Genomic DNA, 13529 nt, shown 5'->3' on the forward strand with positions numbered 1-13529 from the left:
GATTCAATTACAATACCCTCAGACAAAAGCAAACACTTAGCAGAGGCAGGAATGCTGATAATTATCAACATTAAATAAAATGTTGATAATTATGTTAAATATCTGCATAACTAGATTAACCCAATTATAGATGAAAAAATCACAGTAATAAGCAAAGTGTCTAAGTAGTTACCGCATGTAACAGAGCTCTATAAAGAACATCTTTCTTTCCATCTGAGGTCTCATCCATTTTACGGCGAATAAAGAATCCTCCCAGTTTGCGAATCAATGTGCTAAAAGACAAACCCATATTAAAAAAATATATATAACATTGGTACAATGGAATATTCCACCAATGTTACATGAATGCATTGTTATTAATATGTCCCTCACCTGAAAATAGGGATGTTGAGATTGTTGCCGGCGGCAATGTGCGGGGCTTTGATGTTGTGACAGAAAAGGATGAAGGTGATGAGAAGGTAGTCAATGTGAGATTTGTGCACAGGCAGGAAGACCAGCGGAACATTGTACTGAAACGACAATGTGCAATTATCAAACCTGATACCATTAAGAGCACTTGTGCTGTACAGTAGGTGATTGGAAGTATATTTCATAATGTTATGAAAGCTCTAAATACCTCAGTTGCAGCTTTCTTCACCATCTCCAGCTGACCTTTGTGGATCTGAATGCTCCAGAAGAACCCATTAAACAATTTCAGCAATGTCCATCCAGTCAACCTATATTCATTTAATAATTGAAAGTTCACAAATCAGACAAATATCTCCCAAAGAGTTTTGTGTCTTAATCTGATTGCAATAATTACACGGACATATTTATTTAAAGTACATAGACGAACCGTATGAGGCTAGGTGATATGTTGGCCACCATTTCTTGCAGAAAGCCTCTGGCCTTCTGCCTCACTTTACTTGCAGCATTCTGGTCCGTTTTTGCCTCCGACGCCACCTCCTCTATAGCACTCTGCACCCTGTCACAACAACACGGTCAACTGGGATGTTCTTTTTAATGTTCAACTCTCCATTACATAAACACTACTAATTAATCTGTTCTTGCCTGGTGTTGTTGAGGACATTGTCTACCACATTGCGGGCAAACATGTCTTTGTGGACATCTCTCTCCAAAACAAAGAGCACATAGCTGAGCCTCCTGGCGAGCCAGCCTCTATGTCTGCATGCAAGCACATTAATTAATTAGAGAGCTACAAAGAATTAAACATGCATTTGAAAATAAACTCTAAACGTGCAACCCATAACCTAGTCATCACCCCATGTCACACATACAAGCTTCTCACTGAGGTAGGAAAAACCAGCTCAGCCTACATCTGCTGTCTGTCACAGGATCTGAACTGGAAGGATCCATTAACAAACATGCTTAAAAATGAATGTCACTGGTTTCCACTCATTCAGCTGCTGTTTTCCATTGGACGCCCATGCATACACAGACGAATTTAGTTGCATGGGTAATGTGAACCTGGGAAAGCATACCTGAATGAGTACCAAAAACCAGGTCATAGTATTGCAGAACTGTTTACCTTGTGTGGGTCTCATTGATGTAAATTATATTGCGAAGTCCTAAAGAGGGGATGCTGGAGTTAAAAAGTCTCCCCTGAAATAAAGAACATGTAAAAGACGTTTAGGATATACAAGTTAATCTCATTAGTATTTTTACATTTGTATGTGATTTAATTAGCACATAAGTAATTTAATGAAAACCAATTATTTTACTGATTAGTCAGTACCAACATTTAATATTCATCATTCAGTTTAATTTATATTCACTTTTCTCGTACATAAAAGGGAAAGTCATTTAACCTGACTCTGGGGAGTGCAAGAGTGACAGCATCTTCCCACAAATGGCCGTTTGCGGTTTAGTAGGCCATCCTTCCATGTGCTGGTCACAGAGTGCAGGACAGAAGGGCTACAACTTCGATCCTTTGAGGGGAACACAAAGAATACTAACTCTAGTTAATCAATATATACAACATTTTATTGTGTATACAGATGGCATACATCCCTCTACTACAGTGTAATTACACTTGTTTCACATGACTGACATTGCATGTCTTCATAAAGATTAATTCTATTAGAATTGAATATACTGCTGCTGGCCATGACACTGATCCTCTAATGTTCATCTATTTATGTGACTTCAGCATAACAGGTATATGTATATGTTCAACAAATCTATCTAGTTTTCATACATAGTAAAAATGAAAAAATAAGCATCATATTATCACAGGACACCTTTAGAGGCGAGATGACGTTACCCAAAAATATATATATAACTGCTAGAATACTGCCATTTTCAAAATCATTTACCTGCTCATCACAGGGAGGTTTAAGACGGCTGACTGCCTGGTCAGGACTGCTAGCCAACAGTACACTGTCCTGACCTCCCAGGACCATGTTGATGTCCATTCTCGCACCTTCACACCACACTCACTACAAACCTGTAAAAAACATATACACAAAATGAAAACTGCCCAACTTGCAGGTCACACACATAAGCAATATAAATTAAATGGACAGAAGACCCCTCTGCTTTCTACCTCTTGGAGAAACATGCTGAAGTCTGTAGAACAGGAATTACATGTTCTGCTTAATCAGCCTTATTCAACATTTAAGACTGAAGAATGCTGTGGTTCATGTTGCAAGCAGAAAAACTGATGTTATTGAGCAGACTCTCTCATGAACATACGTATAAATGTTTAAAAAATCAGAGCGCAAAATATTTTGACAATATATTTTTAATTCTGTTAGTAAACAAGAAACCAAAAATATTTTTATAACACTAATATTGTTGTCAGAGCAAGTTATTGATTGAATTGTGTTAAACATTAATGGGTTAAAAAACAACAACAAAAAAACAGGATCACGGGAGAGCAACAATTCTGTTTCATCAAAGAGAGAGAGATAAAGAGAGAAAGAGAGAGAGAGAGAAATATGAATTAAATATGAATTTAATGTTAGAAATTTTTAGCATTTTTTAGTTTTTTACAAAAACATAAAAAATGGATTTATAGAAACTTGATGTAATAACTTGATGAAATAATAAATGTCAAAGTTCCCAAAATAAAATAAAAAAAGGATATATTTGAACCACGCTTTGAACCCCGCAGCTTAAACAAAGAAGCGGCCAATATATGGATTTTTCCTGGGTTTTTCCCGGTTTCACAAGCTTCAAGCCAAAAAACTAATTTTTCGTCACGCTGAAAACAACCGGACATGAAAAACACACTTCGCCTGTGTTCTGAGCTGCCAGGCATCGGGAGAAAAGCTTCATCGATGGTGATTTTTAAACGCGATGCCAAAAGATAAACTCCCGAGAGAAATAGTTGTGAAAGGAAGGAGGAAGACAGTGAACAATGACTTTCTTGGTAGGCTACTGTTTAGATACAAGCCGTTGTAACGCATTAAGTCTGGGTCATGGGAGAGCTCAACAGAAATCATATAAATCACAGACAGGTTTCCAAAACTCGTGCTTTTTTAATTTTTCTTGGCAACAGCGTTATGGGTTAATCAAAGAAACTTAGAAATGAGCATCAGAAAATAATAAGGACATATTCCTCGGTCTTGCACACATGCAGTAATACCGGAAAAATGCGGCGGCAGGCTATTCCCAAAATGCTGCTCTGCTCTTAAAGGAGCCACAACATATTTCACCCGTTACACCGTGTAACAGACACTGTCTTTTGTTAAAGCCTGTGTAAAGTTCGGCTTATAGACAGGTGCGGCTTATTTGTGTTCAAAATAAAAATCTTTGTAAAATTCAGTGGGTGCGGCTTATATTTGGGTAAGCTTTATAGTCTGGAAATTATGGTAAATGTAAAAGAGCATGAAAAGAGATGTTAAATGAATGCTGAAGCATCTTAAATATTTGCAATAATAAAATAAAAATTGTATTATTAGAACAGAAATGTTCATAACGTACATCTACAAATAGTCTCACATGAATTACATTATTTAAATGTTTGGTTTACCTTTAGTATATGAAAGTGTTTACATAGGACAATGAAAGCAGATTTGAAATTTTGTACTTTCCAATATTACACAGGTAAAAAAATATATAATTATAATAATAATTAAAAAAAAAACTGTTACACAATGTTTTGTTTGTTGTTTATTAGCAAAAGATCATCAAAAAACCTGCAATATCTTAAGCCCACATACTGTGAATGATAGTAGTGGTTTATGATCCTCCATCTAAAATATAATGCAACACTCTGCACATGTCGTGGTATGAATACAGTATTATGGCAAATCAAAATAGGGTTATACTTCTTAAAATAGGGTAAACAGTCTGTTAATATTCCCAGGAAATCACACTATGCATTCACACAGTGCTACAAAACTCATATTTAAGACAGTGACCAATCTGTACCCTCTTCACTGGGGTCATGCAAACGGTAAGTCTATCCGAGAAAAATGCAGAGCTGAATGTACAGTAAATGAGAAGGTGATTCAGATCAAGCGCACCAATGTTGTCTCCTCTTACCTCTCTACCACTAGATAGACTATCCTTCTATGCTGATTCATTAAGCTGTACATGGTGTCAAATTATAGACAAAAAAAATCACATGCTAAAAAAACTTACTTATCAAACAGGAGTTGGGGAGCAATGCAGAAACAGTGTGGCTGTTTAAAGGGTAATTTTTATCAAAGTCATGAAGAACAAAAAATGATTCAGTTAAGCTATATAGAGAAGCCTGAGACATTTACAGTCACACAGGGATCACAAAGAACACTTTCCTAGGGGCAAGCAATAATAACAAACACAATGTGTTTGTGTGGGTTTTGTTCCATTTACATATGTAATGGAAAGAAACAAACATTTGATGCCAAAGATTTAGGTCAAAATATGGTATATGGTCTCAACTTAGCAAATACATTTTAGCTCCCACTTTTAAAAACAAATTTCCGTATTACAAAACTACCAGGTGAATTTGTCCCTTAGAGGCCCTGCTACTGTAAACAACTCACTACCATAGAGAACCAACACCTCATCATTGCATGACTTTCAACAAATGGGAGCACAAAAAACACTTCCTGTGTGAGTCCCATAACCACCAGCTGACAACATAAAATTACTGATTTTCTCTTCTGCTTTATTACATGTTACAGAACTTACAAAAGATGTCATTGAAACACTGACAGTAATAAATACTTACACATTATTGCTCATGGGTGAATTCTAAAATAAAAAATTAACTTCAGCATTTAATTAAAAAGGTAATCAGTGCAGCTGACAGCTTCTTGACCACTAGAAAGTAATTACATCCAGACAATTGTGAATTCCATTAGCGCTAAAGTAGGTCTTGGAGGAAGATCTCTTCTAGCAATGAATGCTAACTCAGAATGAAAGAGAGGAAAGGCTGAATGAAACTAAAGAGGGAGAAAAAGGGAGAGAGACCTGTTGTTGGCAAGATCACACCACCATAACCTGAGTTCAACAAACTCCACTGGGAGCTGTGCCCTGCCAATAGCTGACTGGCACACTGATGAGATGCAAACAAAAATTAGCAAAGAAACGCACTGGATTCTGGTCTAGTTTCAGATCCTGTAGTAGAGAACACTGCAAGAACAGACAGTGTGATTGATGATCAGTGAATATGGGAACAGCAATGTTAAACAGGTTTTCCAAAAGCAACGCAAGAGATGTTGGATCTCTGGTGTCAGTCGGGGCCTACCAATGTACAATTCGGAGAAAAGATTGGCTGAGATTATGGTTTCACTGAGTGAAATCATACTTATAATATTAACAATGTTTATGGTAATTCAGTCCTTTAAACTATTCAGCATGCACTGCTGATGCATGCGTCATTCATGAATGAGTCAAAACCCTTTTCAGTAACTGATTTTTTTGCCTTTATCAAAACTGAACACCTGAGCTGTTTTAGTGTGTGGAGTTCAACTGGATTTCCACTTATACAGATGATCACACGCACAGCTCAAGCACCTTAATGCAGATTTCATCAAACAATTTCAGGCAAAGAACAAATCACAGTTCCTTAAAATAAAGACTTTTTGTTTCTAAAGGGGTTAATACTGGCCTGAATATCATTCTATCCGTCTCAACACAATAATTCTGAAACGGCTGTACAAAAAAGAAAAAAAAAAACTTGTCCAAACATAGAAAAAAATTGTCACAGTTTAGTTTTAAATCGCATGATTACAATACATAAATGTATTGTATAATAATATTGATCATTTTATTATGTATAATGTATTCGTCTATAAGGCATCTACTAGTTAAGCAGCCAACATAAGCAATATTGTTTTATCCACAGGAATATTTCTTTCTTTCTTTATTCCTTCATTCATTCTCAGTTCCACAGTGGATCCACACTGGGAGTGAGGTGGAAATGCCCCCTGTACAATACCAGTCAGCCAAACATACACACATTTACACTTAGGAGAAATTTAGCTGTCATTCCTCCTGCCAAGTTTTTTGGGAGGAAACCAGCAAAACCACATGAAACCACTAAAAAGGAGGGAGATTTGTTTAGAGAAACTTCTCACAAATAACAACCAGAGCTTAAGACTGAAGTGTGGATGCTGTAGCTGTGAGGCGTCAACACTACCCCAGGGTTTTATATCTCTGAAAGATTCTGGTTATCTTTGTTAGGCTACAAATGTGTCTGTAATGTGAGAAAACAATATCTTGGCCAGTGCATTGGGCCAAATCCAGCCTGCAATCTGTTCATGTGACCTGTATGTGTCTACAACCTTGACTGCGGAGGCTGCAAAATCTGCCCCATCACAGAGTTATCAAAGCTAGCCTCCTCTGAAACCCACCTTGTGCACCGTGTGCAGTGCAGTCTCTGAAATAAAGAGCCATTAATCACACTGATGCAGATGAAATGCATGCTCAGACTACACCGCCTGTTATAATGTTTGATATCAAGTCATAATTATAGATTCGCCTAGTTATGTGATAATGTAGAAACGTGTAGTAAATGCATCATATCCCATATATAGCGCCTACATGGTGCAAGTGTATACTCGTATTAGACCGCTACGGAATGTGCCGTTCTCAAGTGAGTCGGCTCATAGAGTCGGCTCATTGAGTAAAGGTGAAGAGGCGTTTAATAAATGTTCATAAAAAAGACTCTACACAACAAAAGCACATGAACGCAGAGATGCTGGTTGGATTGGATAGGGAAATATGCCTTTAAACAAACACTCCTAATAATATTGCAGTTAGGACACACGCGCACACACACATCTTTCTTTGTTGTTTGGAAGTCGAAATGTAATGAAGCGGAATTTCCACTAACAATGTAAAGAGCAGCGTGGTGATGATCTGAGTAATAACCATTACATCAACGGATTATTAATCATATGATCCCTATTCACAGATCATATCAACGAGCTTCGATCAGTCCCGTGCTGCTGCCGCTGCTGCTTTCAGCTGATTCTGCGAGTCAGACGAACAGGGGGGTGACGTTAAATATTTCAAATGAACGAGTGCACGTGTGTGCGGAAGTGTAACGTCTACGACGCATGTGCGTGGAGGACAATCTGCATTGTGTCGGAAAGAAAGGATCGATGTTTCTGTGCGTGTGGGTTTGGGGTGTGTGGTTGGGTGGAGGTGACCACGGTGAATCCTCACAGTGAATAATTCCTTAGAAGAGGGTTTTGGGGGTGGCTGATTCCGGTAAATTTTACACGACAACCAGACAAACGTGGGCATTTTCTTAGAAGTGTGGACAGAGCCACGAGATGAAACACTAGGATGTCTCAGAGAGCCACAAGAATGAAAGTCACCCGTAAGTCGCCGCTAGGTCAGCAGTGTGAGGGCAGAGCCAGCGTCTAATCAGGTGCACATTGCTCATGCAGGCTAAATGCACTAGCTTGCTAACCCCATGCACTCACAAGCAACCGCGAACAAAGGCGGATACGAGCACAAAAATACAAACGAGATTTGTCTTACCGTCGAAAATGTCTATGTTGTAGCAAACATAATTTTGGGTGGGAAAAGTTAATTCTATGTCGGATGTGAGCCCGTGCTGTCCTTGAGCAACACACCGGCAATTCAGTTCACTACTGTCGTTAGCAGTCCCTGTCAGTATGGGTTCCCGCTTCAGTAAAGCAGCCACAAGAGGGCGCTGCATTATTTTATGGTCCCAGTAGATCATTGCACCTAATCCAAACCAGCCATAAGAGGGCGCAGCAAAATTTCTTCTTCTTCCGTTAGGGGTCGCCACAGCGGATCATCAGTCTCCATACCCGCCCTGTCTTCTAAATGTGCCTCTTTCAAACCAACTACCTGCATGTCTTCCCAAACCGCCTCCTTGGTCTTCCCATTTTCCTCCTCCTAGTGGCTCCATGCTGAGCATTCTCCTACCAAAATACCCCATGTCCCTACTCTGCTCATGTCCAAACCATCTCAATCAAACCTCTCTCGCCTTGCCTCCAAAATGTCCTACATGCGCTGAACAAATTGTGATCCTATTTTACCTTTATTGCTTATCAATGCAGCTAACCCAGCCATTAGGGTTGCACGAGCCAGTGCACTCTTAGTCCCAAGCCCGGATAAATGGGTAGGGTTGCGTTAGGAAGGGCATCCAGCGTAAAAACGTGCCAAATCGAACATGCGGATCACGAATACGGATAATCAGCTGTGGCGACCTCTAATGGGAGAAGCCGAAAGAAAGTTTTTTTAGTTTATCAATGCAGCTAATTCTATTCAGTCACAAGAGGGCGCTACTTTACTGTTGATTTAAATCAATGCAACGAATTCATTTCAGCCACAAGAAGGCGCTAATTTACCGTCAATTTAAAAAAATGCAAATAATTATTTTCAGCCACAAGAGGGAGTTCGGTACTACTTTACCGTCTACTTTACCGTCACTTTTACAACACAACAGCTCAACATATAAGCCACTGTGACCTGTAATATAATTGTTCTATGTTTGCTAAGTAGCTATATATCCTACACAAGTGTTTTCACCTCCATTCAGATAGAGAAAGATATTTCAAGAACAAGACTTGTGGTTTTTGGTGATACTTAAAGCATACACACGTGCGTGCAAACACACACACACACACACACACAAACACAGTGGCTAGTTTCAAAATACTAAGTTACAACATGGATTAATTTACTAAACTATTGGTATTAAGAATGTGTATTATTTGTTTTTTTATTTCATTAAATTGCACAGTATCTTTTAGGAATACTAGTTTGTCAGCCATAATTGCTATCCCACATTATATTTAAATGAATCACACACAACTAACCATTCCAAGAGCTGCGATTACATAACACGTTGAAACGTCCTAGCAGCCTGAACACCTGGAAGGCACCTAGTTTTGATGTGTACTGTAATGTTAGCTGTCCCTGAGCTCTAAGGTTCAGAGTCGATCTGATCTGTATCTGCCACAGCGGTTTTATCCATTCTCATGCTAATGCATGTCTAAGCACATGGAGGGTATCTGAACATGCCCTATGTGCACAAAACTATCCTCTTACCCCAGCACTGTGGGTCTGGGGTTTCTCATGTTTATTCAGTAGATGACTGTGGGTGATGCAAAGTAATATTTTGCAAAGGTAAAATAGGCGGCATGGTTTGTTCACGTAGTGTTTATAGTTTTATATGATATGATCTTGATCTACCATTCCTGCATGTATAGTTGTGCTGTTAAGAACAAACAATTATCCCTGAACCCTTAATTATTCGTGTGACTAAAGTGAACTGAATGACCTGTTGCATTGTTTATTCCCACAAATAATGAAAGGTCAACTGAGGATAAGTTCTGTCCTTAAACACAAAAGAGAAGTGCAATTTGAGTATAAAAGGAACTTTTCTTAGTGTACCTGCTTCTGAGTCTGAAACATGATCTCAAACTGTAGCTTTGCTACTTATGCTTATTTTCCTATTGCTGAATAAATAATAAAAAAAAAATGCTGTTAAGGGAATCATACCTCTAACATATAAATAAGTTGAACCTGGTTCGCAAACATGGAATAGAAATAAAATTATTTTCAGAATTTTACTGTTAATACTGGAATAGATTTTGTAAATTTTAGATCTGGCATATATTTTATTAATTTTATTTAAATAAAGTTGCATTTTAAGATAAAGAGCTTCTTATCTAATCGTGTCTTTGAAGGACAAACTTGGCATTGTCTTTGCAGGTCTGTTTAGCTCAGTCCATCTTTTCACTTTGAGATAAAGACTGAAGACATTGGTAATAGAGCCCTGCTTTTGGTAATCACCCTCATCCTTTTTTTCTAAAGTTGAATAAGAGTGACCTTGATGACTATGTACCCCCCAAATTCCATTAAACAACACTGGAGAAGGTGGGATGCTTTAAATTACTGTTAAGAGTGGACTAATGCACCTGCTCCTCCATCTGATTGAAAGCCATTATGTAACATAGTGTGAGTGTGTAAGGTATTCAACTGCACCCCTTACTCTTGCCCATCACTTCTTAGATCTGTCAGTCAACACCAGACATTAAAGTTTAGAAATCAGCAATGACTTCTGCAAATGATGTTCACTGCACAACTTTAAACTGTTTTGTTTAATAAGAACTATCATGTATTGTGTTGGACATAAAAAAAGGTTGTAGACAAGAGAAGATATGTTAAATGAAGGGAAAATGGCCTTCCCTTGAGAGACTGTTAATTTAAAAGTCAATGTCTGACAAGCAAAGAAAGCTTTTGTGTGGTGGTTCACAATGCTATCACCAAATGCTCTCACCAGACTGGCAGACACCGAAATAAAGGGAGGTTAATGCCTGCCTGTGTGAATATAAAACAGCCTCTGTGGCACCTATGCTCTGTCAGGACTGATTAAGATTACTTGAGATCTTCACAATGTGGTAGAACCCAACACAACTTTCCTCTGTGCTACAGCACTGGTATTGTACTCTTGATTCTTTTTTATGTTGTCATATTTGTTGTAATTAAATTGAAACCTTAATAATAAGCTTATGTGTATCTCAGAATGCTGTTTTAATCTTTTCCCCCTGCAGTGTATAAAATGGCTTTAGTTGCTGTAATTCTTTTTCTTCTCCCTGCATCATGGGCTTGTGCTCCACAAAAAGCTGGTAGATATACAAGCCATCAACATATTTCCGTGAAATTGAGCAAGATAAAAGAACTACAACTGTACTACAATTTGACGTATTATTGTTTGGTTTTTATTTTAAGATTATGTCATGATTTCCTGTTTCCCGAATGCCATCATTGCAAATGTGCCCGAGTGCCCATATGGGTGGGAAATAGGGCAGCTGTCTTTGGGTGGTGTGTGCTACACAGGCGTCAATACTCCAGGATTCTACCGTTTTACCATTCCTGATCTCACTCCTAAGAATCTCTCATACTGTGCCACTCTATCTGAGGTGAAACTTTCCAATAGTTCTATAATAACTACATAAATAGCTCTCAGCCAAAACCCTCCACAGACAAAGTGCAATGCTATACCAAACTTAACGATCTATGGTTTGCATCAGATGAGCACAAATCATGTGCTTTCATTCAATTTGTTAAATCATACATTTTTTCTGACCAGTATGTTGGAGGCAAAGACCCAAAGTACATTTTCTACAACTCTATAGTCTCCAATGACTCCTCACTCACAGTACGGAACCAGCCGGTGAACTACACCTTTAGCTGCACATACAGGGCAGCTTACTTGGTCAACAATGCAGTCTTTAGTCAAAGGTAGACCCTATTACATTGACTATCCTTTCAGTAGCAGTAGGTAGAAGAATTCATTCTGACCCAAGGACTTGCAGCCTTTTTACTAAATCATCTGCTTCTTCCAGAGTGGCAACAGTATATGTCAACAATGGGAGTTTAGGCTCTTTTAAGTCTCAATTGTCTATGAACGTGTTCACAGTGAGTACTGCATTATTGCTTACATGAAGTTGTCCTTAAGTGTACAGTTGAAACAATATTGATTAATAAATGGGAACTTTGGGGATTATCATGAAAATCTCACATTATATTTAGGGCTATTGATCGTTTTATGTGGCATCGAGCTAGAATAGTGTTTCAGTGACTTACACTAGAATTAGGGAGTTTACTTCAAGGCTTAGATGAAGTATTAGAAGTACTTTTGATGAAAGCAAATGGAAGGTGAAATTTCTCTGTATGGTCTGTAGAACTCGAAGTTCCTTTATGCTAAAGATGCTCCATATGTGATTGACACATCAGAAATTGGCTCGGAGGTCTTTATTGGCATCGAAGCAAAAGGACTGAGTAACAGGTATGCATTCCCGGCTTTTATGATTTTATTATACAGTACGCTAAATCATATATATTGAACTCCATCTATATATAAAAAACTACAATTATAATTATATCACACAAATGCCTTAATCCACTTTTACAGATTCAAAGTGGTTATAACAAATTGCTGGGCAACACCTACTCCTTATTCAACAGACAAGAAGAGATGGAGTTTAATTCTCAACAGGTATATCTGTATACCATTCATGCATAATCAAAAGAACACTAATAGAGAAAATGAACTGAGCCTATATATATTACACATTTTTACTGTCAGTTTGCTCTTTGTTTAATACAACTATTTTGTGTTCCTTGAGTGCAGCTGTTCATCAGATAACACGGTGACCATATTTGAGAATGCCAAAGACAGCCGCTCAATGTTCAAGTTTAATTCATTCCGCTTTCAACGACTAGAGAAAGTGTCCACTGTCTGGCTTCACTGTGAGGTTCAAGTATGTGATGGTGAAAAGCTCTACTGTCAGCCGGTAAGCATAAAAGAGCAAATATGTGCTGCATAAAAGTATGTGCTGTTGAAATGTGAAACAGATGTTGATACTCTATATGTTTTTAATTCTGAGTCCTTTTTGTACTTCCCTATTAAGACTCCATGTACATCAAAGGTGCCAAATCTGCACCCGATACACATGGAGGGGTCTTGACAATGGAATTTCAAATTAAAGGTAACAATTATTCTCAATAGTTTAAAAGAGCAAAAACTATTTTGTGTTGACTTACTGTTTCTTAAATCTGCTTAATTGCAGGACAACATTCTTCCAGTTACACTCATCTTGCAGGTACCTTAAATGCTCTAATAGAAGTTTAATTATTATTTATCACAATTCTGCATGGTTATCGTTAAACTTGTCAACCACTTTGGTAAGAATTTTATTTAAATTCAGCACATTATTATTGCTAAATTAACTGAATAATTTATATCTATACAGTTGTGTCTCATTATATTTATCTGACATTTGAAAACTAGTGTACATCTATGGAAATTAAAGCTGCTTTTACTCTTCTTTTCATAGGAACATTCCTGAGCATGTTGTGTGTGTTTTTGCTTAATGCAGTTTTACGTTATACCAGTTTGTAAATGATGTTTTGTGTGGATGGGTATAAAATGTGCTTACTGTTCAAAACAGTCTTGCTTTAATCAACACACCCACACACCCACCCAAACACACACACACACACACACACACACACACACACACACACACACACACACACAAACACACACACACACACACACACACACACACACACATACACACACACAACAGCCATAG

General features: G+C 37.9%; 2 protein-coding genes across 4 annotated transcripts in view; one reads left to right on the forward strand and one right to left on the reverse strand.

The window, feature by feature from the left end:
• gpam (glycerol-3-phosphate acyltransferase, mitochondrial) overlaps positions 1 to 8581 on the reverse strand; it is a 25606-nt gene extending 17025 nt beyond the window's left edge. Inside the window, exons 1-9 of one of the 3 annotated variants that reach the window (XM_046853962.1) lie at positions 8457 to 8581; positions 2316 to 2446; positions 1809 to 1928; positions 1529 to 1602; positions 1051 to 1164; positions 836 to 964; positions 617 to 716; positions 373 to 509; positions 173 to 272 (exon numbers count right to left, since the gene is read on the reverse strand). In XM_046853962.1, the coding sequence (XP_046709918.1) occupies positions 173 to 272; positions 373 to 509; positions 617 to 716; positions 836 to 964; positions 1051 to 1164; positions 1529 to 1602; positions 1809 to 1928; positions 2316 to 2414 (873 nt within the window). In that variant the 5' untranslated portion in view covers positions 2415 to 2446; positions 8457 to 8581. Of the gene's footprint in view, positions 1 to 172; positions 273 to 372; positions 510 to 616; positions 717 to 835; positions 965 to 1050; positions 1165 to 1528; positions 1603 to 1808; positions 1929 to 2315; positions 2447 to 5164; positions 5343 to 7929; positions 8242 to 8456 lie in introns of those variants that run through there. The other 2 variants (XM_046853959.1, XM_046853960.1) reach the window with 2 other exon arrangements.
• On the forward strand, positions 7441 to 13459 carry tectb (tectorin beta). Its single transcript, XM_046853963.1, is given in 12 exon segments — positions 7441 to 7765; positions 10980 to 11054; positions 11158 to 11348; positions 11519 to 11670; positions 11775 to 11847; positions 12114 to 12217; positions 12344 to 12427; positions 12563 to 12725; positions 12843 to 12849; positions 12852 to 12920; positions 13002 to 13034; positions 13269 to 13459. Coding segments are annotated over 12 exon segments (1050 nt in total). The 5' UTR covers positions 7441 to 7731; the 3' UTR covers positions 13334 to 13459.
• The last annotated feature ends 70 nt before the right edge of the window (positions 13460 to 13529 follow it).

Source organism: Silurus meridionalis, chromosome 7, assembly GCF_014805685.1.
Source record: "Silurus meridionalis isolate SWU-2019-XX chromosome 7, ASM1480568v1, whole genome shotgun sequence".
In the NCBI taxonomy this organism is placed as follows: Eukaryota; Metazoa; Chordata; class Actinopteri; order Siluriformes; family Siluridae; genus Silurus; species Silurus meridionalis.